This window comes from Gracilinanus agilis, chromosome 5 (assembly GCF_016433145.1).
Source record: "Gracilinanus agilis isolate LMUSP501 chromosome 5, AgileGrace, whole genome shotgun sequence".
Classification (NCBI taxonomy): domain Eukaryota; kingdom Metazoa; phylum Chordata; class Mammalia; order Didelphimorphia; family Didelphidae; genus Gracilinanus; species Gracilinanus agilis.
In genome coordinates this window covers 109,055,195-109,081,451 of record NC_058134.1, presented here as the reverse complement: position 1 = coordinate 109,081,451, position 26,257 = coordinate 109,055,195, and the positions used below count along the sequence as shown (strand labels likewise).

The 26,257-nt window shown below is 36.9% G+C and overlaps 1 protein-coding gene across 6 annotated transcripts in view; it reads right to left on the bottom strand.

Moving 5' to 3' along the window:
- The window catches only part of BRAF (B-Raf proto-oncogene, serine/threonine kinase), a 164,654-nt gene extending 138,593 nt beyond the window's left edge, over positions 1-26,061 (bottom strand). For all 6 annotated transcript variants that reach the window (XM_044678547.1, XM_044678545.1, XM_044678546.1 and 3 more), the window contains exon 1: positions 25,930-26,061. In XM_044678547.1, the coding sequence (XP_044534482.1) occupies positions 25,930-26,061 (132 nt within the window). The remainder of the gene's footprint in view (positions 1-25,929) is intronic.
- Between the last annotated feature and the right edge of the window lie 196 nt (positions 26,062-26,257).

Here is a 26,257-nt window from a genome sequence, read left to right as displayed (position 1 = left end):
GTCACTGGGCTTTCAAGGATCATTGGCCCTACCCTTGCTTAGTTTTGAAGCCCTAGTTCCTAATTATCAACACATGATATATAACCTGCGCTTTTGCCCAAAGGGACTAATCTCTTTGGTTCGGTACCCACTTTTTGGAAGGTAGCTATGCTCACTACTATATCACCAATGCAGGCAGGTACCCACTTTTTGGAAACACTGCTGCATTCTCATTCCTTCAATGCTTGACCTATCTATCCTTCCACATTTCCAGTTTCAATCTTCTTCATGTGAACATATATGTCTGACTTGATTCCTGATTCCTAGAAGAAATATAATAATTATCTGGTCAAATAATGAACACTATCAGGACAGGTTTTTTTTTTCTGGATTTTCCACATTTCATGAATGGATAGGGTAGGTTAAGAAAGAAACTTTAGAATTCTATTCCAAGTGCTTAGAAGCAAAACATGTTCATATATATTCAGTTACAAGATAAAGATTTCCAAAACTGTGTGAGTTTGATCCAATGATTCCATATTTGAGAAACATGAACTGATAAAAATGATTAAAAGAAAAAATTAAGAGGGAATAAAATAATCTTCAGTATTTAAAGGGCTGCCAAGTGGAAGAGGGAATGAACTTTTTTGGTTGGCTCAAGAGTGGACTTTGGAGCAATGAGTGGAAGCTACAAAAAACACAAATTTAAGGATGATGTTTTTACTTTGCTTATAAATGTCCTAATACTTAAGAAAGATTGAAAAGTACAACAAGTTGCCTCAAAGGTAGTTGGTTCTCTCTCACAGGAATATATCAAATGAAGGCCAAATGATCACTGGACAGTTTTGTTGTAGGAGGAAAGAATTTTTTTTTTAATTTTTCTTTCAAAATTTAGTGGTTTTTTAAAAAAATAAATTATATATAAAAACTTTTTTTAATATTTGCCTCCCTTCCCACTCTCCCTCTTACTGAGTCAGCAAACAATTTGATATAGGTTTTACATGTGCAGTAATGGAAAACATATTCCATATTAGGCATATTGTGAAAGAAGAGACCCCCTGCAAAACCCAACAACCAAAAAAAAAGTTTAAAAAAAAAACCAAGCATACTTTGATCTGCATTTAGACTTCATCACTTCTTTCTCTGGAGGTGGGTATCATTTTTTAAATCAGAAGTTCTTTGAGACTGCTTTGATCATTGTATTGCTGAGAATTGCTAAGTCATTCACATTTGATCATTATACAATGTTGCTGTTGCTGTGTACACTGGGTACTTTGGTACATTGGTTCTGCTCACTTCATTTTGCATCAGTTCATAAAAGACTTTCTAGATTTTTCTGAAAGTATCCATCTCATCATTTCTTATAGCATAATAGTATTCCATTACAATCACATACCACAACTTATTTAGCCATTCCCCAATTGACAGGCATCCCCTCAATTTCTGACTTCTTGTCACGTCAAAATGAGCTACTATACTTTTGTAAATAGAGACCCTTTTCCATTAAAAAAAAAATCTTTCTTGTATACAAATCTAGTAGCAGTATTGCTCTATAAAAAGGTATGCATAGTTCCATAGCCATTTGGGTGTAGTTTCAAATTGCTCTTGAGAATGGTTGGATCAGTTTACAACTCCACTGACAATGCATTAGTGTTCAGATTTTCCTATATCCCCTCCAATATTTGCCACTTTCCTATTCTGTCATATTAGCCAATCTGAGAGGTGTGAGGTAGTATCACAGAACTGTTTTATTTCTCATTTCTCTAATCATTCATGATTTAGAACATTTTTGATATGACTATAATTTTGATTCCTTCATCTGAAAGCTTTTGATCTTTTATGTTTTGATCATTTATTAACTGGGGAATGACTTGTATTCTTATAAATTTGAGTCAGTTCTATATGTATTATCAGAGAAATTTGCTGTGAAAATGTTTTGCCCAGTTTTCTGCCTTTCTTCTTATCTTGGCTGCATTGGTTTTGTTTTTGCAAAACCTTTTTAATTAACTGTAAGCAAAATAATCCATTTTACTTTCTGTAATGCCTTCTGTCTCTTGTATGATCACAAATTTATCCCTTATCCATAAATCTGACAGGTAAACTATTCCATGCTCCCTTTATTTTATTTATATTATCACTCTAATGCCTAAATGGTGTAATTTACTCTTCCATCCACTTCTGTTTTATGGGTGAGTTCATCCTAGTCACATGTGATTATTGTATATTTCCCTCCATCCTACTTTTTCTCCCCATTTATCCTTCCTTCTCTTTTACCTAATTCTTCCTCAAATGTATTTTGCTTCTGACCATTGCCTCCCTTAATTCATCCTCCCTTCTCTCATCTCCCTCTGCTTCTACTTCCCGGTAGGGTAAGATAGATTTCATACCCAACTGTGTATGTTATTCCTTCTTTGAGCCAATTCTGATGAGATTAAGGTGCAAGAGTTTATCACCACACTGCTATCTTCCCCTCTACGGTAAAAGCTTTCACCTATCTTTTATGTAAGATAATTTACTCATTCTAATTCTCCCTTCCCACATCTCCTAGTGTATCTGTCTTTCTCCTTAATTTTATTTTTTTGGATTTCATTCCATTATCAACACTACCATGCTCTTTGTAATACTCCTTCTAACTGCCCTGATAATGTTAAAGTTCTCAGATACTACAAGTACCTTCTTCGCATGTAGGAATATAAATAGTTTAACTTTATTGAATCCCTTATGATTTGTCTTTCCTGATTACCTTTTTATGCTTCTCTTGAATCTTGTATTTGAAAGTCAAATGTTCTATTAAGCTTGGAATACTTGGAAGGCCTCCATTTCATCAAATATTCAATTTCCCCCTGAAGGATTATTCTGTTTTGCTGGGGAAATGATTCTTAGTTGTAATGCTACACCCTTTGCCCTCTGGAATATATTCCAAGCCCTCTGCTCCTTTAATGCAGAAGCTGGCAAATCTTGTGCTATCCTGATTGTGGCTCCATAATATGTGAATTGCTTCTTTATGGCTGCTTGCAATGTTTTCTCCTTGACCTGGGAGCTCTGGAATTTGACTATAATATTCCTGGGAGTTTTCATTTTGGAATCTATTTCCATTTCTATTTTACTCTCTGATTCTAGAACATTAGGAAAGTTTTCCTTGATAATTTATTTAAATATGATGCCTAGGCTCTTTTAAAAAAAAATCATAGCTATAAGGTAGTCCAATAATTCTTGAATTATCTCTCCTTGATCTATTTCCCAGGTGAGTTGCTTTTTCAATTAGATATTTCATAATTTCTTCTAACTTCCATTTACCCACTTCTAATTTTTAATTAATTACTTTTTTCAGAGAATTTTGTACTTCCTTTTCCATTTGGCCAATTTTTTTTAAGTTAGTTTTTCTCTTTAATGGATTTTTGTGCCTCTTTGCCTTTTGACCTATTCTGTTTTTGTTGTTGTTTTTGTTTTTAACCTATATCTTCTGTCTTAGAATTAATACCAAGTATTTGGTTCCAAGGCAGAAGAGGTTAGGGTAAGGGCTACGCAATGGGGGTTAACTGACTTGTCCAAGGTCAAGCACTTCCTGTCTCTGGACTTGACTCAATCCACTGAGACACCTAGTTGTCCCCATTTTTTGCTTTTTAAAGTGTTATTTTCTTCAGAGCCTTTTATGCCTCTTTTACCAAGTTGTGGTTTTTTCCCCATGACTTTTTTACATCACTCTCATTTCTTTCCCCAATTTTTCCTCTACCTCTTATTTGTTTTTAAAATCCTTTTTGAGCCCATGACCAATTCACATTGTTCGCCTTATGCTTTGCATGTTGCTGCTTTGAAACTGTTATCTTCTTCCAAATTTGTTTTTTGATCTTTCCTGTCCCCAAAGTAACTTTCTACGGTCAGGTACTTTTTTGTTGCTGTTTTCTTATTTTTGCGGCCTATTCCTTGACTTTAAATTTATGTAAAAATTGGGCTATGTTTCTGGGTTGGAGAGGGCATTGTCCCAACCTTCAGGTTTTTCATGCTGCTGTTTTCTTTTTAAACCTCTAGCTTTTGTCTTAGTATAAATTCTAAGGCAGCAAGGGCTAGGCAATCAGGGTTAAGGGACCTACCCAGAGACACACAGCTAGAAAGTATCTGAGGCAGAATTGAACCCGGGACCTTATCTCTAGGCCTAATTCTATCTACCGAACTACCTAGCAGCCCTCCATGCTGCTATTTTCAGAGCTAGTTTTGGAGGTCTGTAAGATTCTGGTTCTTCAAAAAGGGTATGATGTAAGGAAAAGTGTGGTCACTGCTTTCCTGGCCTGTCCTCTGGTTAATGAGCAACCACAGGTACTTTTTTCTCCCTAGAACTATGTCCAGGGACCCTACTACTGCTGGAATTCATCCTTATCCTGGGGCTTTGACCATGAACCAAGTATGGGCAATGCAATAGAGACCTGTTCCCAACACTAGCAAAGAGTCCCTTGAAATTTCCTTCTGACCAGTTGTCTGATTCCCTTATTGTTTGTGGGCTAAAAGCTCCAGGAGTCATCACAGCTGCTGTGCCTCAAGGCCTGCATTTGCACAGTCTGTGCTAAACCATGCTCTACTCTCACTCCAGTGAGACAGTACTTCCCTGTTGACTTGTCTTGGGCAGGAACATTCTTTTACCCCATCTTTTTTTATTGGTTTTGCAGCTTCAGAATTCTTTTTGAGACAATATTTTAAGGCTGTTTAAAAGGGAATTGGGAGAACTCAGGTGAGTCTCTATTTTCTTGGCTCCACCCTAAATTAGTGGAGAGATTCATTTCTAGGAATGCATTACATTAGATAGCCTCTAAGATCTCTTTCATTTCAGATTATGCAATAGCACTCTATGGGCCTAGACACTTTCCTATTGAAAAATTAGTCTCCCTGCTTAGGGTCCCTGTCTTACCCAATTCATTCTCCATACAGCTGCCAAAGCAAAAAATATGACCATATCATTCCTGTGCTCAGGAAGCTATAGGGTTGCCCTAGTAACTCCAGAATAAAATATAAATTACTCGGCCTGGAACTGAAAGAGTTCTAAAAACTGGCTCCAACTTATCTTTCCAGTTCAATCACTACCACTAACATACTAGGGGGGTCAGATAAGCAGACCTATTTACTATTCCCTTCAACAATCTATGCAACCACCTTCTCCAAGATTTTCAGAGACAAATTTAAAAGCATACTAAATTTCCTGGCTTGAGATGTTTGGAATGTAAGCCCTTTTCTTCCTCACCTCTGAAAATCTCTCAGTTTCCTTTGAACTTCAGTTTAGGATCCACCTCATATAACAGGCCCTTTCTGATCTTCTCTATTGGCTTATATTCTTCCTGGTTACTTTGCATTTATTTGGTATATTCTTTGTATATACAGATCTGCCAACACTTAAGTGCTATCCAGGGGAATGCAAGCTCCCTGGGGGAAAAAACTCATTTTTGTCCTTCTCTTTCCAGCCTTGCATGTTGCAGCTGCTTAATAAATGTTTGTGGAATTAAAACAAATTCAGCTAATATAAATGGAAAATTTCAGTCAATGTGATCAGACTGCTAAAAAAAAATGGATACAATCTTAGGCTACATTAATAAAAGGAGAGTGTCAAGTTCATGTCAAATAACAATCTTAAATATTCCCTGTGCTGATGAGATGACAACACAGTAATTGTGAATATCATATTTTAAAAGGGACGCTGACAAATGACAATGTATTCAGATATCACCAGGATAGTGATGGGCTGGAAACCAGCATATACTACTTTAAAAACTAGGTAGTTAATTTTCTGGAGAAAAGAAAATCAAGGGAATACTACCTGATAGCTCTCATCAAATAGCTAGAAAGATTTGAGAGAGAGAGAGAGAGAGAGAGAGAGAGAGAGAGAGAGGTTTTCCCATGCAGCCCCAGAATTAATGGATGAAAATTACAAGGGGAGAGGGGAAGACAAAAAGCTAAGATTTAACATTAAGGTGTGCTTTGTCAAGAAGGTACTAAAATTCTTGTCACTAGGTCTGGCTCTCAATCCACTGAGCCACCCAGTTGCCCTCAGAACAGGAGTTCTTAAACTGGGATCCATTAATTCTTTAAAATCTGATAAATGTATTTCAATATAACTGGTTTCTTTGGTCTTTTTAAAATTTCCTTTGTATTGCATTTTATGCACATAAAAATACTACTTTGAGAACTGGTCTATAGCTTTCAATAGACTTTCAAAGGAATTCTTAACCTATTTTGTCTCTCTAGAGTCTAGACCCTTTGGCAGCCTGCTACAGAAGGAATTTCAGTGAGTGACTGGTCTAGGTGACCTCTAAGGTGTCTTTCAAGTCTAAAAGTTATGTCTATGAAAAATGGCAGAAGATTGAGGATTAAGAAAATCTCAGATTAAACAAAATTTCATAAAACATTTTAATTCTCCAGAGCATACTACTGGTCAGAACAAATTGATTCAGCACCTTCTCCTCCACCTCCAAAAGACTGCAAACAACATTATAGAAGATAGGGATAAACTGATTCCTCCTCCAGGTAAACAATGGTAAACTCTCAAAGAATCAGTAAATTTATTAGCATCTGTGGTTGCTTCTCTAGATACTCACACACACACTCTCATCCACCCACACACCCTTTCCCTCAGTACCCAAATGTTACTTACTCTTTCCCAGGAGCCTTCTCTTACCCACAGATTTTTAGCATACCTGACTAGGAGTGAGATACAGACACTGGAAGCAGGTGGAAGAATTTGTCATATTCACCTGTAGTTGATGGCAGAAGCACAGCAGGACACAGAAGGAACAAAGAAAAAGAGAGTTGGCACTGGAGTCAAGAGGATACAGAGGTTTTCCTCCTGGCTCAGACACTTCTACTTGAGTGACATTTACTTCTCTAAGCCTCAGTTTCCTAATCTTAAACTGAGAGGTGTGGACAAAAAGGATTTAAGGATCTTTCTAAGTCAATGAACGAATATGCATATTCAACATATTCTATTTAAATAAATATTTAAGTATCCATTCTAAATAAGGTGAGAAGTAGTAGGGCTTAGCTTAGGAAAGCTTTCTCTGACAGATACCAGCTTTATGATCCAGGGAAAAATTTATGAACTTTTCAGTGCCCAAGCCAATTCTCTAAGAGTAAATCCTAGAACTGAGATCCACAAGAGAAGAATGAATTTCCTCTCTGTGGTGTTAAATTCAAATAGACTACTACATATTGACTCAGAAAACTCTAAATTAACGTTGATGTACTGTTTGTTTAGTTAAATATTTCTCATATTTCAATATGGTTCAGGCAAGTTCAGTGGGTAACTTGTGACATGTGTGTACTGAAATGTGTTTGACACTTCTGCCCTCCCCAAAGAAACCCCAAATGGGGTTAGGGAGAACAAGGTGCTAGACACTATGGATATAAAGGCAATATGTCAAATAGTCTCTGCCTCAAGGAGCTTACCTAATTTTATTACATATCTGTATGCTTAAGACTTGTTGAAGCAGTACATAGAATCTTTTTATGAATGTCTTATCATAGCATTAAGTACCTAAAATTACAGAGTAGGCTATGTAGTTGCTTTGTACAATATATGTACAATGCCCCGTGAGTGTACTATAAAATGAAATACAACTTCATAAAAATGTATATAAAATATAATTATATCCTAACTTTAGATAATGTGATATACAAAGAATTGATCTTACTTAACAGATAAACTAAAAAAAGATTCATTTTACAAATGGATTCATTACAAGTTCTTTAAATACCTTAAGTACCTTGCTCTTTAATGTATTTAAATATCATTTAATTTACATATAACTTGACAAAAATATTAATTACTAAAGTAAGGCATTATATACACATAGAAATAGTCCCAGCCCTTTAAAAACTTAAATTCCAAGATTGATGTAGAGGATATAGACATTTAATTACCTAATAAATTAATCAACAATCAAGTACACTTTCAACAAAGTTTTAAGAATAGATAATGAAGGAATGTAAAGTTGCCTATATCCCACAAAAACATCTCCATAAAAGCTTACAAATGCACCTATTAAAAAAGGAATCATGGATTTTCCTACTCAGACTGGACTAAAACAGGGAGACTGAAGGAACTGTACTAAACATTAACAAATAAGTTAAGGTAGGGCACAAAGCAACTGCTAGGCAATTTAGGAAGAGGCTCCAAGCAAGATTACTGAAATAACCAAATATCAGAAAGAGAAACTGAACAAGTCAAAAATAAATGCCCAAAGAACAACTTCAAGACCATTTAGATTTATAAGTGAATTCTATTAATTTTTTTTTTAAACCACACGATTCCAAAAGTAAATAAACTATTTGCAAAAAGAGGAAAAGAACCCTTCCAAACTCTTTCTTGGTTTTGGTCAGCAAAGTTATCATATGAAAAACAAATCTATTTAGATAATCAGTGTGTTTGAATATTAGCAAAAAAAGCCAGATTAAAAAAAGATAGGAAAAAACCTCCATTCAAAATGACTACAGAGACTATAAAATTTTTGAAAGCCTATTAGGCAAAACATATACAAAGGGACTTTAATATGAATCCAACTACAAGACACTCTGAAGAAATACAGACAGACGTAAATAATTAGATAAGAATTAACTGTTCAGGGGCAGGTCAAAGTCAATATAAAATAAATACCAATAATGCCTAAATTAACTTACTTATTTGATGCCATACTAATAAAACTACTAAAGGATTATCTTATAGTGCTAGGGAAAAAATAATTAAATTATGTATTAGAATAAAAGGTCAAGAATCTCAAAAGAACAAATAAAAAAAACAAAAAAGGAGGACCTTAAGTAGTACCAGATCTCAAACTAAACTAACAAAGTGGTAATGATCAAAACAATTTGGTACTGGCTAACAAATAGAGAGGCTGATCAGTGTAAAAGGCACACAATATGTCAAATCATTTACCAAGATGAACTCCAAATGAATATATGACTTGGACAAAAAAAGACAGCATCATTAAAAATGTTAAAAGAGCAGAGCAGAAATTTCAGGTCTATAGACAGGGGAATATTTCATAACCAAAGAAAAGAGTATCACAAAATATGAAATGGATAATTTTGATTACATAAATTTAAAAGATTTTGCACAAACAAAACAAATTCAATTAAAGAGAAAAAGGAAAGTCTTTTGAGCAAGTTTCTCTGATTAGTCTCATTTCCAAGAAATATAAGAAAGCAATTCAAATTTATAAAACTAATAACAGTTTCAGAAGAAATCCAAACAATGAAATTATATATTCTCCAAATCACAAATTATTATGCAAATTAAGTGCAACTTTGAGAATGCACTTCACATTAAATGAAATATGACAAAAATGGAAAGTGAGAGATATTGAAGAGGATAAGGACATATTGATGCATACTCTTTGTGGTACTGTGAAGTTGTCTACCATTCTAGAAAGTTATCTGAAATTATGCCCTAAAAATCAAAATCACTATTGAACCTATATCCTGAAAAGATTTTTTAAAAAGAGTAAAAGGACTCCCCTACATACATAAAAATGTATACCAGTTCTTTTCCTAGTAGTCAAAACCTTGTAAAGGTGATACCTATCCTACTATTGAATGGCTAAACAAATTATATGAATGTAACTGATTATAAGCCATGAGAAATAACAAAATGAACAGTTTCAGAGAAAACTGGAAGACCTCTATGAATTGATGGAAAGTGAACGAAGAGAACAATTTATACAAGGACAACACTATAATGAAAAATTATGTAAATTAGAACTCTGACCAATGCCATGACAAATTATACTTCCAGGGGACTAAAGATGAATTACACTATTCACCTATATCATGCTAAAAATAATGCAGTTAAAATGCAGAATGAGACATATATTTTTGGACACAACCAATGTAGAAATTTGTTTGTTTGGACTATGCACATTTGTTATGAATAATTTGTCATTTTCTTTTTAACTTACTGTTTGATGAGGAGAGAAGAGTGGGAAAGAGGTAATACTTGAAAAAATTCTATGACCTAAAAAATAGATATAGAGGTTAAAGAAAATGAAGGGTAATAAAAGAAAGTAGACATAGGAGCTTTAAATCCACATTGGGCAGGGCAAGAGAAATATCATCCCTTCCCTAATGCCTTCATGAATTCAGTAGGATGAGCTACTTCAGAATAAAGCAAATCAGCCATCAATGGAATCTTTAAGTGGGAAATATAGGACCACTTTTTATGAATTTTATGGAAGAAGTTCCTGCTTAGGTATCAGTTGAATTGGATGATCTGAAAGATCACAGAATATAAAGATTCCATTATCATATAATAATGTTATGTAATATATGGGCTTTCTAAAGTTATTTAAAATGTTTAGAGAAAGCTGGAGAAGGGGAAGAGGAAGCAAGTTAAAGACTTCCATCATATGGTACTGCTTTGAAAACAGATAAATTGTATTATTGAATGAAGGTATCTTTGCATGATGAGAAGAAAGGGTGGTATGGATATTAAAGGAGAAACCATAAAATCATAGATGAAAGGTAAAAGAGACCTTAGAAGTCACTCTGTCCAATCAAAACATTTTAGAAAATGTAGGCCCAAAGAAGTGAAGTAATTTGCCATGGTCACAGTTAATAAATAGCAGCAATAAGATTCAAACAAGCATTTGATTCCAAAACTAGTGCCCTACTACTCTGCTTCCCACTGAAAGCTGTCCTTACAAGTAGAGAAGGCTGGGTTTTGATGGATTCCATAAGGTTTCAGTCAGTAGCAAAGTAATGGGCAAACACTTCAGAATCATTTTTTACTTTACCTTCTTCATTTCAGCCACTAAATCTTGTCAATTTTTTCTTATCCAACCCAACCTCCACCTTCAAGTTAAGTTGCAATTAAAGAAATCAGACCCTTCTGTAACCAGAAGCTAATATTGAGGAATACACGCAAAGGGAGTGTCACCCTCTCCCCCCCAACATACAACAGACCATGTCAGAGGAGTGACTGGACCAGAAGCAAATAATGCATGAAGTTGAGAATAGATCAACTAGATATGATGAGGAAGGGCATCATGACCTCTTTAGAGTAAAAAAGTAGCTTTCAGTACGCTATATGGGCCCTACCCACAGGGCCCAAAAAAGAGCTAATCATACCTCAGAGGAACTACATAAGGACACAAAGAAGAAAAAGATTTCCATTCAACCAAGTGCAGTAAATGATCTTTTTTCCATATATGCTTTCTACAATGGAGCCCATTTTCTCCTAGGTTCTATTTGTACCTGCAGAAGAATGTTTCCCGTATTTTTGAGGAAAATGTTTTATTCCAACTGTTCTTACTCTTCAACTTTAGAAAATATCTCTAACTAAAGCTAATTAACCTTAGCTGGCTAATTATCATAAATTGAGAGCACATTGGAGAGAAACGACAGAGAATCTGCCTCTACCCCTCAGGGCTATCGTTAGATTACTGAGGGGAGAAGTTGTCAGTCACCCACCTGATCTGCCAGTTTAAGTGGGAGTTTTGAAGCAGCCCCAGAGGGAGTTCAAACGTATCAGCCAGCTGTCTCATATTTAACTCTCCCTCTACTTTCTGCCTTACCACTTGTCTTTAGTCTCACCTATCTTCCAATTCATTGTACTCACACCTGCCAAATTCTTCAACTTGTAATTTAAGGCTTTCTATAAATGTGGTCCCATCCTCTCTGGTCAAGTTTATCTCCCACTTCTCTTCACTGTGCCTAAACACACCATATATCAGCTTCTGCTTATATAGTATCACCACTTCTAAAAATGCCCTTCCCCTTCCTCTCAAAACCTAACCTGTCATTCAAGATCTGATCAAATTCTACTTCTGTATAATGCTCCCCAAATGATACAAATGTGTCCCTTATCTGAACTTTTATTACTCACTTTTGTCCTTAATCATATGTTGTCTTATATTATTTAGCTGCTTCATTCATGTATGCTTTACCTCCTCAATCGTATTATAAACTCTGGATAGGTAGGCTCTCAGTCTTACATTTCACTTAATAAAGCACCATATAAATACTAATGATTCAGTAAATAATAAATGAAATTAAAACACACTGGAGGGAAAAATGGAAGAGTCAGGAATTCCAAAAGCGAGGGAAACTGCAACAGTCCAAGAGACAACTGCCTTTACTAAGATAGCAAAATGATAGGAAAAAGAGAAGAGATAAATAGCAGAAGAGCAGAAAGCAAAAGCTAGCAACTACTGCATCACACAGTGTAAGGGACAGAGATACATTTAAGACTATGTCTATTTTCCTGGCTTGAGTTGATACACATGATAGAACTGCCCAGTGTGTGTGTTTGGGGGGAGGAGGGGAAGAGGGAAGAACTCACAGGAGAGAATCCTGTGAATCCAGGTAGAAAAAAGAAGAAATCTTATCTTCAGCATTTCTGAATGAGACAGGCTATCAAATCCCTGAAGGCTTTTGAGCAGAACATTACAAGGGACAGTAATAATTTAAGATAATTTATATTCCACTGAATGCATATTTATGAATCATAGTTGGAATTATATTAGATTGGTTTATCAGTGCACATTTCATTTTGGTCTACCTCCCATGATGCCTAACATATATATAGAATCCTGTCTTGCTAAGTGGCTCACTACTAAAAGTCACAGATATTTCTTAATTTGGCAGTAATCACTTTCAATTCTACTCTTAAGGACTTTGATGAAAACTAGTGTGTATAAGAAATCTTTGGGAGACGATAGAGTTAAAATAAATGCCAAAATAAAAATTGATTATAATGTGGTTTTCATTACTTTCTACATAAAAAAGACATATTACCTGAAGTTAATACTTTCACATAAGAAAGTTTTACTTCCTTCATACCTACAAGAAAAATACATAAAAGGACAAGACAAAATGTTGCATTATAATAGTGCCCCAAACATATGACATCAATAAAAGCTCAGTTTTGCTAAACTAGTCATCTTTCAAATATGATGAATTTAAAGAATTCCAAAAATAATTGGCTATAGCTTCTTCTGTGGTACAAAATGTGCTTCTAAAATCCCATTTAAATGAGGCAAAAAAGATTCCTTAATGCTAAATTTAAACACACATGAACTCTCTCACTCCTGAAAACTGGTTGCAAATACACACCTTATATTAATATCACACTTTTAATTTCCATATAAGTATTACAAACATTATCTTATGCAATTTCAATATTTCTCCACATCCTTGTTGGATTAATCTGCCAATCCTAAGTTACCTCTAGCTCTAAAATTTTAAAGATTTCTAGACACAATAGAGCACCAAGCTTAAAATTGGGAGGAACTAGGTTTATATCTGGCCCCAGATGTTTCTTAGCCCTGTGACTCTGGGCAAGTGCATTTAAACCAGTTTGCCTTAAAAAATCATTTTAAAATTTGTTCTATAAATATAAAAACAATAAGAAAAATTATATTGCAGAAAACGTTCATGACTAGAATAGAAAGAGGTAATGTGTGGTATAGCAGAAATCGGGGAAGTAGGGGGTGAAGTGGCCTGGGTTTCTAGTCCCCACTGTGCCATTGACTCCCAGTGTACCTTCTGGTTTCAAAAATCTTCTTACCCTAAAATGAAGGGAGGGGTGTGTTAGATTAGTCTCTTTGAGTGACCTTTTATATGACTATTAATAAAATAGTGATGAGACTAAAGAATTAGAATTGTGGGTAGATCTAGAAACAGAAATTGCAAAAAGGTAAATTTAGGATGGATGTAAGGAAAAACTTCTATGCTATTGAGACAAAACCAAAAATATAAAGAACTAAGATGGTAAGTTCCCTATCACTGGGTGTATTCAAATTGAATCTACATGATCACTTGTTGAGTATGATTTAGGAAAGATTATGTTTTTGAAATAAGTTAGACTAGATGATTCATAAGGTCCCTTCCAACCCTAAAATCTGTGGTTCTCAAACGTTACACTGTGATTCCAGGATTCAGTTGTTTTCATGTCCAAAGAACATAGCACTCATAAATGATTGACTTCATAAATACATGCATATATAAGTTCAAGAGCAAATAAATTTATGTATCACTGAGATATAGATAACTGATTTTAAAGAGGCATATCACCAAAAAGTATTTATTAGGTACCTGCTGTATGCTAAGCACTGTGATACATGCTGGGGATACAAATGAAAGGGAAACAGTTTTTGTTCCCAAGAAGCTTACATTCTTACTGAAGGGATACAACATGTTCACTTACAAATAAATTCAGGATATTAAGCTACACAGTAATTCAAATGAAGAGGCATTAACAACTGGGAGGAAACAGAAGAGACCTCTTGAAGGTAGTTGGGGTTCCAAGAGGCAGAAGTGAGGAGTGAAAGTATTTCAGACATAGTAGTCAACCTGTATAAAGGCATGGAGGACAGGTTCAAACCCGGCCTCAGCCACTTCCCAGCTGTGTGACCCTGGGCAAGTCACTTGACCCCCATTGCCCACCCTTACCAATCTTCCACCTATGAGACAATACACCGAAGTACAAGGGTTTAAAAAAAAAAAAAAGAAATATTATAAAGGCATGGAGGAGGAAGATAGAATGTCATATATGAGAATAGCAATTAGGTCAGTTTGGATAGTGTGTGGAGAGAAAACAATGTGTAATCAGTATGGAAGATAGGCTGGAGGCAAGATCATAGAAGGTTTTAAATGCAAGCATTAATTTGGATTTATCCAATAAGCAATGAAGAGCCACTGAAGCTTTCAGAGATCATGAAGAGCATAAACAAATCTGAGTTCTAATACATAGACCACTCTATACTTCCTCTCAGCTAAGGACCTGGTTTCCACTTAACTGAAAGAATCCATCCTGAGATCCCTCTAATCTCGAAAACCACATTTAAAAATCCATCTTTTCTCTTGCTCATATCTGGTTTGACTGATGATCCTTCTCCTTGTAAAGGACAACTTCTCTATTAATGCCCTTGATCCTTAACCCTGCCATCTCTTCATAGTGCTTGCCTTTCATCTTCAAATATTCTCTTATCTAATGTTTCATTCCCTCCTACCTATAAACATATCTATCTTAAGACAAAAATTTAAAAACTCTATTTTAAGATTCCATCCCATAAAATTATCATCCTTTATTTTTTTCTTACTTTCAAATCATAGTCCTAGAAAAATTTGAGCATATTCATAGCCTCCACTTCAGGGGTCGGCAACCTTTTTGGCCGTGAGAGCCATAAATGCCACATTTTTTAAAATGTAATTTCGTGAGAGCCATACAGTGCGTGCTCCTGTAACAGCACCTGAAAAAAAATTGACTTTATGGCTCCTGCAGAAAGAGCCATACGTTGCTGTCCCCTGCTCCACTTCCTCATTTCCTTGAAAGTTGAATTTTAAAACTAACATGTAAAAAACTACTTTCCAATGTTCCCTAGAACTCTTAAATGCTAGATCAAAAGACTGTTTAGTACTCTTTTCTTTGGACCTCTCAGGAGTTTATGCACTGTTTACTGCCCCCTCCTCTGCATTCAGTAATGTTGCTCTCTTTCCTATACATTAAAGAGATGTACACATACTGATCCCTTTCTCTCTCTCTCATCAGCTCCCATTGATTCAATTATCATCTCTAAGTTGTGTAAATAGAATTAGCTCACCCTCATTCATTTGTGTAGACTCTAGCCATCAGAAATGTCACCCCACTCAACTTAGAATTAAGTGGGGAGGGGGGAGGTTTGTGACCCACACAGTGATAGTAAGTAACAAATTAAAAACAAGGGACTGCCCTTTGGGCAGTCCAAAACAGTACTGAGGCTGCCATTTGTCCACATGAAACTGGAAGTGGATGCAGGAAGTGATAAAAGATGCTATTTTTTAAATATGATGGTAACTTCCTGTGGAGGGAGGTGGGCACTTTGAACTTGGTGTGGAAGGATCTTTGATGAGACCTCAGACTGTTTCCCTTTGAATCGTCACGTGGGTAAGTTAGGCTGACTCTCTTTCTCTTCCCTTGGCATTTCTGGAGGCTCTAGCCCAGGGGTCAGCAATGTATGGCTCTTTCTGCAGGAGCCATAAAGTCAATTTTTTTTCAGGCGCTGTTACAGGAGCGCGCATTGTTATAGGAGCGCGCACTGTGAGCGCTGTACAGCTCTCACAAAATTACATTTTAAAAAATGTGGCATTTAATGGCTCTCCAGGCCAAAAAGGTTGCCGATCCCTGCTCTAGCCTCTGGGAGGTCTCTCTTCTTGGAGGAGGCCTTAGGGGTAGAAGCCTAGTTGAATTCACCTCTGTGCCCTTCTACTGGGGCCTCTGAATTCCTACCTGGTTTGGGCCTCTGGTCCAAGCCAGAGTTTCTCTCTCTCAATTTCCCTACTTTCAAACTTGATAATTGTAAATAAACCACCATAAAAGTCATCCTGACTTGGGTCTATTTTATTTTGAAATCAAATTAATCGATTTCTGGCGACCATACCTTAAATATCTAGTTTCCCCTCTTACAAGGTATATGGTTCCAAGATCTTCATATATCCGATCCTATTCTCTTTCCTAGACTTCTCAAATTCAACTTCTCCAAAACAGAACTTACCTTTGTTGTTGTTAAACCCTTACCTCAGTTCAGTCGTAGAACTGATACTAAGTATTGGTTACAAAGCAGAAGGGTGGTAAGGGCTAGGCAACTGGGGTTAAGTGATTTGTGTAGGGTCACACAACTAGGAAGCATCTGTGATCATATTTGAAGCCAGAACCTCCTGTCTCCATGCCTGGCTCTCTAATCACTGAGCCAACCTGGCTGCTCCCAGAACTTATCTTAAATCTCCTATAAACCTCTCCAACACTCCTCTGTTTCTACTATGAGTACCACCACAGCTAGTTCATCCAAGTACCCAACTTCAAAGATATCTTTGACACATCCTTTATCCTTTTACCATCATCAGTACTCACATGGCTTCTATATTAAAGGTCCTTATCACTTACACTAATAAAACTGCCTCCTAGTTGATTTTGCTTCCAGTCCATCCCCTATGCAATCTATCCTTTGGGAGGCTGCTAATGAAAACTTCCTATTGGAAAAGTCCAGTCAAAAAGCATTTATCTAAGTTCTTACTATGTGCCAGGTTCTGTGCTAAGCACTGGGGGTATAAAGAAAGGCAAACAGATGGTCCTTGCCCTCAGACAAGCAGCTCAAAATCTAATGGGAAAATATAATATGTAAACAATTATGTGAATACAAGATAAAAAAGTAGAGGGAAATAAGGCCAGAAGGTAGTATTAAGGGAAACTGGAATGCCAGTTTTGCAAAAGGTATGATTTGAGCTAAATCTCAAATGAAGCCAGTGAAGGAAATGTTGGCAAGTAAAAGTACCACATCTTACCATGCTACACTTACTTCCTCAAAAACTTCCAGTAGCTCCCTTCTGCCTTCTAGGCTTGGCATTTCCAGCTATCCACCATCTGTTTTCCAACTTATCTTTTCAAATTATTTTACCTGTTCAAATATTCTACATTCCAGCCAAACTGATCTACTGGCCATTACCTAAAATTATGGTTCCACCTCCTACCTCTGTGCCTATAGGCAAGCCCCACAATGTCTGGATGTATTCCTTCTTCATCTCCAATTTTCAAAATTCTTATTCTCCTTCAAGGTTCAGCTCAGGTGCCATCTCTTCATCCATGGCTACCTATCTGTTATGCCCTCTCTCTTACCTCAAATTATCTTGTACTTAATATTGCATATGCTCTTTTCCCAGTAGATCTCAAGGGCAGGAGCCTTATTACATTTCTTGTTTTTGTATCTCTAGCACATAAGAGCACCTTGAATCTAGTAAGCCTTTAAAGTTAGTTGGATTCACTATGCAGTGACTATATAAAGACTCGTATCTATGTACAGAGGGGGTTTCACAGAAGTTCAGGTATACAGAAGAGAAGCTGCAAAAATCATGGCTGGATGAGAGCATCAAAATTTTCACTATCTAAAACTGTCCCCCTCCCTCATCCTTTCAAAAAACCCTTATTTGTCCTATCTATTCCCACTAGCTATTATCACATATCTCTTCTCCTTTTTGTGGCTAGAATCCTTGAGAAAGCTGTCTGAAATGGATGTCTCTTCTTTTCTTCTCACTCTCTTTAACTTCCTATAGTCTAGCTTCCAACATCATCATTCAACCAAAACTGCTTTCTCCTGTTTCCAATGATCTGTTATTGCCCAATCTAATGGCTTTTTTCTGATTCTTATCCTTGAATTCTCTGCAGCCTTTTACACAAAATCACTATTTTCTTTACTCTGGTTCTCTTCTTATCTGTCTGACCACTCCTCTCTCTGCTAGATTTTCATCCAGATCACTCCCATTTAAGGTGAGCATTACCCAGGGATCTGTCCTAGGTCCTCTTCTCTTCCACCTCTATACTATTTCACTTGGTGATTTCCTTAGCTCTCTGGCTTCAATTAGCATCTCTGTTCTTGGTTCTCAGATCTTAACCTATCCCTCAATTTCCAGACTTGCATCTCCACCTGCCTATTAGACATTTCAATGTCACAGACATCACTGTGTTCCCAGTCACCTAGGCCCTCCACCTAGTCATTATCTTTGCCACTACACTCTCACTTCTCTTACCCAATCTATTAAGTCTCATTTATTCACCTTTATAACCTCTCTCAATTATGTCTCCTCTCCTCTGACACTGCCACCATACTTCATCAACTCACCCCTGGACTACTCTAAAACAGGATTACTGATTGATCCTTCTCAGATCCAATCCATCAACCTTCACTCAGCAGTCATGCTAATTATCCAAAAAAGACCAGATCTGACTATGTCTGTCTATCTGTGCCTACCCCCCATAAACTCCACTGGCTTCCTATCACCTCCAGGATCAAATACAAACTTCTTTGATGTGCCAAGCCTTTCTTCCATAAGAAGCTCTTCCAGGTTCCCCCTCAATGCTAGAGCTTTCCCTCTCTTGATTATCTAAAACTTATGTATCTTGTTTATACACAATTGTTTTTGTATTGTCTTCCCTATTAGACTGTGAAAGCCAATTATCTTTTATCTTTCTTTGTATTCCCAGTGCTTAGCAGAGTGCTCTGCACATAAATGCTTACTGACTAGCTCCTTTCCCCATTAAAGCTTAAGTTATCAAAATTAAGTTAGATATCAGTGTGGAATCAAAGCAAGTTTATGTGTTCCCCAAGCCCTCAATATGCCAACCCCCTGAAATCTTAGCACCAAGAAGAAATGGTATAGCTTGAAATACCCTACACCTTCTCAACTCACTCCTCATTTGCATCTGTCCTTTGATTGGAGGGTTGGATAGTTTTGCACATAAATCCTTCCAAAGCCTTCCTTCACAAAAGGCTCACAATCTTCCAAGATATTCCTTTCTCCACCTGCAGCTCAGGTTGGCTTCTGCTCCACAGAATGATACTGCACACTCCCCCTCCCCCCCCAACATTTTTTCCTCTCCTTTTCTATGTAATCTCCCACTTGACTTTAAGTTCCTTCAAGGAATTTCTTATGTTAATCCCCAATGCTTAGCATAATATTTGGCAAACAGTAAGTAGGTGCTTAATAAATATTTATTGAATCAAACTTAAAGGTATTTTTAGGAATCATTGGCAAATTGGACTTAAAATCAAATCCTTTGAACTCTTGATACATTCTCAAATAGTAACACTGAATAATGCTCCCCCCAAAATTATAGGATATTCTGATAACAAGTGGTTATAAAATTATCTTTATACTACAGATTAATAGAAGTTATATTACCAAAGAGCTCTCAAAAATTATTACTGTGCCCATATACCCAAGATACTTTAATCGCTGTATTTATTTCTTCAAGCTATACATATCAGGTTTTGCTCTTGGTTTCAAAATGCAGTAGGTTTTAAAGCACAGAATTCAAATTATAAGATTCAGCATCTGACAATACAGAAAATATAATATAGGCTTTAGTAATATTAAAGCATTTCTGGTGGAAATACATACTAGGTTGCTTTTAAAAGATAAATATTTAGGCCCTGAGTTATTTGCCAAAGGAATTTATAGTTATTTAGGACATCTTATAAAAGAAAATGTATACTTTATAAGTTCTAGCTCAAAACAATAATCACTACCCTCATTTTAAAGTTAACTATTCAAAACTGGATAAAAGTATTTAAATGTCTCCTTTAAAAATGGTTAAGTCTAATCTAAACCATTAAACTATTCTAAAAAGTAAGACAACTCCACTGAATGTAGTAAAAACTCTGAAAAACTCTTACTTCTGAGAAATTGAAGAAATAAAGATTATTAACCACACATAGGGATTTCAGTTATTTGTAGAATATATCCACATTCCTGTACTTCCCCCTCAAAACTACAAAATTAAAATAGCTCTAATGAATTTAAGGAGTTTTATGCTAGGCCAACAGCTATTCTATACCAGTATCTTCCCTCAAAGTGGTGTGGGTATTCAAAAGCTGCATCACAAGAACGAAACTGATGCAAGCTTAGTTTCATCTCTGCTTTTGTAGGGCTTCTAGAATATATAATGCTAATTAGGTTCAAAGAAGTTTACACACACTGTACAGAGGGCATCCCCAGGGCCTACCAAGATGGAATGTGAAACCATCTAAGCATCAATTTCACTCTGTAGGCATAATCTTGGTGTGGGGGAGGAAGGAGAATAATAATAATAATAAATCTCTGGATAGAAGGTGGTGACCAAAAATAATCTCAGAGGGTAGAGGGGAGAAAAATAATTGCTTAATTTCAGGGTGGAGACTGTACTACGAGTTTCTTTTGGCAACCAAGCTAATTAAGTGTGATAGTAGTAGGTTGGTAGCAAAAAACAAAACAAAATCCCGTAGAAATAAAGCTACCTCCCCTACCTCCCAGAAAAAATAACCCAGTCACCAAATGTCTAAAGGAGATAAAAATGACTACTCTTAGTTCCTATATTAATATTAAGCCATCTAAATCCTTGTTACTATGCAAATAATTAGTACATGGGGATTTATTTCTCAAGGCTCCCAAATATATCTATCTTTAACAAAGGCCTCCCTCTAACAGATCCTAACTGAACCAAACCAGTGGAGGTAAAGTTAGGTAGAGAGGCTGGAATAAGTCATTTATGACTATTTATATTTAGACATATGGCATTTATATGATAATAATTTTATAAAAGAAGTGGCTATAGCCAAACAACTCACTTTATTATCATCAATTTTATCAAAGGAGAAATAGCAGAATGCCTTAAACACATACTAGGCTATCAGAAAAGTGATCCCTTCACAACAAAAATAAAGAAATTAACTCCTTAATCAAATAGCAATACATAAAAACAAACCCAAAAGCCACTTCACCAAAGACTAGGAAAAAATACAATTTATGTAAAATGCCACATAGGTTGAAAATTAACTACTATTATAAAAATTTTATCATTAAAGTTCATATAGTCCATTAAGAAAACACTGAGAGAATACAAAAACATTAAACATCACATAAAACCATGATCAAATTTTTCAATTTTAGGACAAGGGAGGAAGCATTAAGATTAGTGAAGGTGGGAAAGAACTCAACTTATACAAGAAGTTAAATAAATTAAATTTTATCCATACCCAGAAAATCTCAGGAATAGATGCCAAGCAATAAAAGACATTTAGCTAGAAACTTCTGGTTTTAGGAAAGGGAGGAGAATCACACCCCTTTTCCCCCTTACACTTGAGAGACCCTATAGAGGCAGGCAGTCTTTGAGGGTCAACCTTGCAGAAAGAGAGGCGGCTTATTTCAGTGCCCATTCTTTCCCTGCAATTTCTCTTCAAATCTTGCTGTTTTTATATAGAACCACCACTGAAATAAAAAATAATTATGGAAGATGAAGTCAGAATTCAAGACAACATTGAAAACCTTTAGGGAGTACTTCCAACAAATAGAGGGAAAGATACGGAAAAAATAATTCTGAAAATCCAGAAGACAAATGTAAAATGTTTGATGTTGGTCTCTTTCATATTGAGATACAGAAAAAGGAGGTAAAGAACAGTGAGTAGAATAATGGGGTGGGGAAGAATATAAAAAGAAGAGTCCTATAAGCACAAAATTCAAAGGCTTTATGTTAACAGCTATTCAGTAAGGTATTCTCCTGTATAAATACAAAGATATAAAAGGAACACTACCATTCAGTCAAAAATGCTTCATTTTATTTATGAAGATTTTTGTTTATCTGTCTTAATAGCAACCTCTTTCCCTATAAAGGGAATTCATATCCAAAGAATTCATTAATCAAAGCCATTACATTGCCTAAATTGCCTAATTCATTAATGTAAGTCATTATATTTTCTAAGTATACCTGCTCACTTGGCATCTCCACCTTAACATGCTCACAGTAGAACTCATTTCTTTTCCCCATAAACTCAACTCTCTGTCTTATTTTTATGGAAGACTCTCATCCTTCTAGCAGCCCAAGTTTCCAACCTTGGAATTATCCTTGACTCTTTTGTCACCGGGCTAGATCAAAACCTTATTTCCTCACACCTAGACCACTACAACATTCCTCTCTCCAATCCATCTTTTGCACAACTATCATCTAATATTGACCATCTCACATATCCCTGTTCAAAAAACTTCATTTGATTCCACATCATTGAGAATAAACACAAATTTACCTGTCTAGAAATTAAAGCACTTTCACAAGAGGGATCTTAGGAAACTTTTTTCCCTGACTGATTTGACATCACTCCTTCTCATGTCCATTCTGGCTGAGCCAAACTATCCCGCTTCTGTTTCTATAAACAACACCCCCTCTCTTCTCTATGCTTATGCACAGTATTCCTCCCTATGTCTCAGAAACCCTAGTTGTGGTCAAGGCTCAGCTCAACTGCCACTTCCTACAAGAGGCCTTTGCTAATTTTCCCCAGATGTTAGTGCCCTCCTCCACCTCTCTGAAATTAATTTATATTTACTTGTATATATTCTGAAAATTCTTCACTCTTTATTTACATATTCCTCCCCAATGGAACATAAGCTCCTTAAGGGTAGGGACTGTTTTGGGCTTTTTATCCTCTATCACATGGTAAATACTATTTCAGTAAATGCATATTGAAGATTAGAGATGATTTAGAACAATAAAAATAACATGTATATGCTGACATTACACAACTGCAAATCTCAATACCAAAACAGGTGGGATGAAATTAACTTTGAAATTAAACAGGAGGAATATTCAGAAGAAAATGCCTCATACTAAAAACCAACTGCACTGTTAACTGTGCTAAGAAAGTGTGTTAATAAAGTAATTCTTTTTCAAAAGACTATACTTTTTTTTTTAAACCCTTAACTTCTGTGTATTGGCTCCAAGGTGGAAGAGTGGTAAGGGTAGGCAATGGGGGTCAAGTGACTTGCCCAGGGTCACACAGCTGGGAAGTGTCTGAGGTCAAATTTGAACCTAGGACCTCCCGGAGTCTCTAGGCCTCTCAATCCACTGAGCTACCCAGCTGCCCCCTCAAAAGACTATACTTTGGTTATAGTCTATTAATCTGAATTATTTTCTTGTTCTCAGTATAAAACTCTTTGTTATATACAAGGAACATTTTTCTTTGTTCAATCTGCTTTAATTATAACTTCTAAAAACATGATAACCAAGCTCTCAACTAGATCCCAATGCATTTTAGTTTTCATTTTATTACTAATATTAGTTCCAACATAAAAAGCATTTTCTTGAGGGGAAATCACCTTCTTCAATGCTGACAACTACTGTATATTCAAAAGTTAATAATAGTATTAATAACAATAATAATGATAGTATTCAGAACATTTACAATAATGGGAACAAATTCCACATCGTTTCCAATCAATAACAAGTGAATCCCCAAGGTTTAAAAACACAGAAAAACCACTTCTCAATGAGAGTGATTCTACAACAAAAAAGAAAAAAATTATGTAAATTTTTGGGGGGGTTGAAAAGGAAACTTATTATTGAATTATTAAAAACTAGGTTTACAATCAGATAGTTTATTATGTCTAAATAATACCTGGACAAAGTTAATTGATCTGATAATGGTAATGGTAAAATTAAAAAGGCTGTTGATAATACTGCAATCAAATCTTTGGGGTTCCTCAATTTCGTAAGAAGTCTTCATTTACTTATATATAGTTTTTCTTTCTAGCTTAATAACTTTGAAAAAAGGATGCCATACAACCAAAATAAAGTTAACCTAGAAGCACCTGCACCTAATCAGACAAAGACACATCCAACTTATGGAAAAAATAGACAGCTAGCCCCTCGGTATTAAACCATTAAAAACAATGTCTCCTAAAAATAAATTTCCATGTCAACAGAACAAAGCTGTTTATAAATAAGAAGGAATGAGGAGGTGTGAGGAAGATAAAGAGGAAGCCTCACCAAGTAGCAAAAGCAGGAAACCAAGCAGAATGAATGAAAACTGGGACAAGTGAAACATAAAAGTATAAGCTAGGAATGAGGAATAGGTAAGAATTTTATAAGCAGAAAGAAATTACAAGAAAACAGGAATGTCAAAGGAAATTAAGCTGAAAGGAAATGGTGACCTCAGTAGAAGTGGTAACTGAAAATGGGTGTAATTTGCCTGAAGAGGTTAAGTTAGGTCATATGATAGAGATGGTAATATTTCAGACAAAACTATGGAGTTCAACAAAGGAAAAGTGTGGAAACAGAATGAGTAGGTTATCAGATCAGATACTGAAGAAAGCAGTTATGAATATGAATTTCAAGGTAAAGAAATAAGAACATTAAATATACTTGAAAATAATTATCAAAGGAGAGACAGGACATTATTAAATGAGAAACTTGAGTGACATCAACAAACTAAACCTTATTACCCAATTAATTACTGTAAAGCAAGTTATATCTCAGGCATTATCTTATTTGTAACATATAACAAACTAATAGATATAATTTGATAATGTGGCAACCAAGATTAATTCTAATTTTAAAAAAAGCCAAGGGAGAGTAATAAAGGAAATGACAGAAGTTAAAAGATATTTTAAAAAGGAAAGAAAGAAAGAAATGTTGAGGATGAGAGAGGAGAAAATAGGTGTGAAATAAAAGACAGGATTCAACTCTGGGAAACTGTCCAACACGGGGTTACTGCTGTAGAAACTTTGTGGATCTCAATAACTTTAGAGACAATAGTCAAAGATGTGCAAAGAAATTTGAGAAAATAAGAGGTAGCATACAGTCTGGGAGAGCCAAGGAAGTATGAAGCCTCAGTGGGGATTTGGAAAAAGGAAAAGAACAGAGTAGCCACCAAAAACTGAGGGATGTGGAAGGGGAGGACAATGCATAACACTGGGGGAGGAGGGGGATGTGGAGTAAGGATGTCGGTGACAAGGTGTTTACAAAAATAAGGGGAGTGGGATATCAGATGAGAAGACAGAAGGATCCTTGGGTGTTCAGGATGGTCAGCAAGAGGGAGAAACAGAAAACCCAGTCTTCGTTGGCTGGGAAACAATCTCCAAACACTCTGGGAGGCAAAGGTGCGGTGGGAGGTGGAGAGAAAGGCAGCCTGGGCCACCCGGGAGAAGGGCCCCATCACCCTCATCCTCACCATCCTCATACACGGCCACATACATGCCCCGGTAGATAAAGGCCAGTCGGGCGGGGGGAGGGTCTCCCTCTGCTCCTTCTAAACATCCCCTACCCAACACACACGGGAGGGAAAAAAAGGAGGGGGGATTAAGGAGGATATGGGTCTGGGGACCGCAGCGGGGTCGTGACCTTCTCGGGCGAAATCTGAGCTCAAATCCTTCTCCTCAACTTCTACTGCCCCCTACCTCCCCCAGCCCCAAGAGGCAGCCAAGAGGAGCCCAGTCCCCGGGGGGCCCCCGGGTGTTTACGTGGTGAAGGGCTGAGCGTGCGCGTGCGCGAGAATGGAGGGGGTCTCCCATCATGGGGGTGGGGGTCAGATAAAGGGCCGCCTTCACTAAAGCCCCTAGTTCCCCCCCATCCGAAATCGGGGGTGGGGGGGTCGGCGCCCGCCCGCCCCCTGCCTGGCAGCCCAACCAGACGCCTTCACTCACCTCCTCAGGGATGGCCGGCTCTGCGGAGGAGGCCGAGCCGGCACCAGCCTCGGGATCCATGTCCCCGTTGAAGAGAAGAGGGCCCTGCTCCGCGCCGCCTCCGCCACCGCCGCCGCCGCTCAGCGCCGCCATCTTGTAACCAAGAGCTGGAACCCGAGCGACCGTGGCTGGGCGGGGAGGGGGAGGGGAGAATGAAAGGGAGGAGGAGGAGAGCGGGGGCGGGGCCCTGGGGGGGGCGAGTGAATGTGTATGACTCTTGTGGCGAGCGCGCAATCGCGCGCGCGCGAGGCCTTGGGGGCGGGAGGGGGGAGCGCGGAAGAGATAAAGA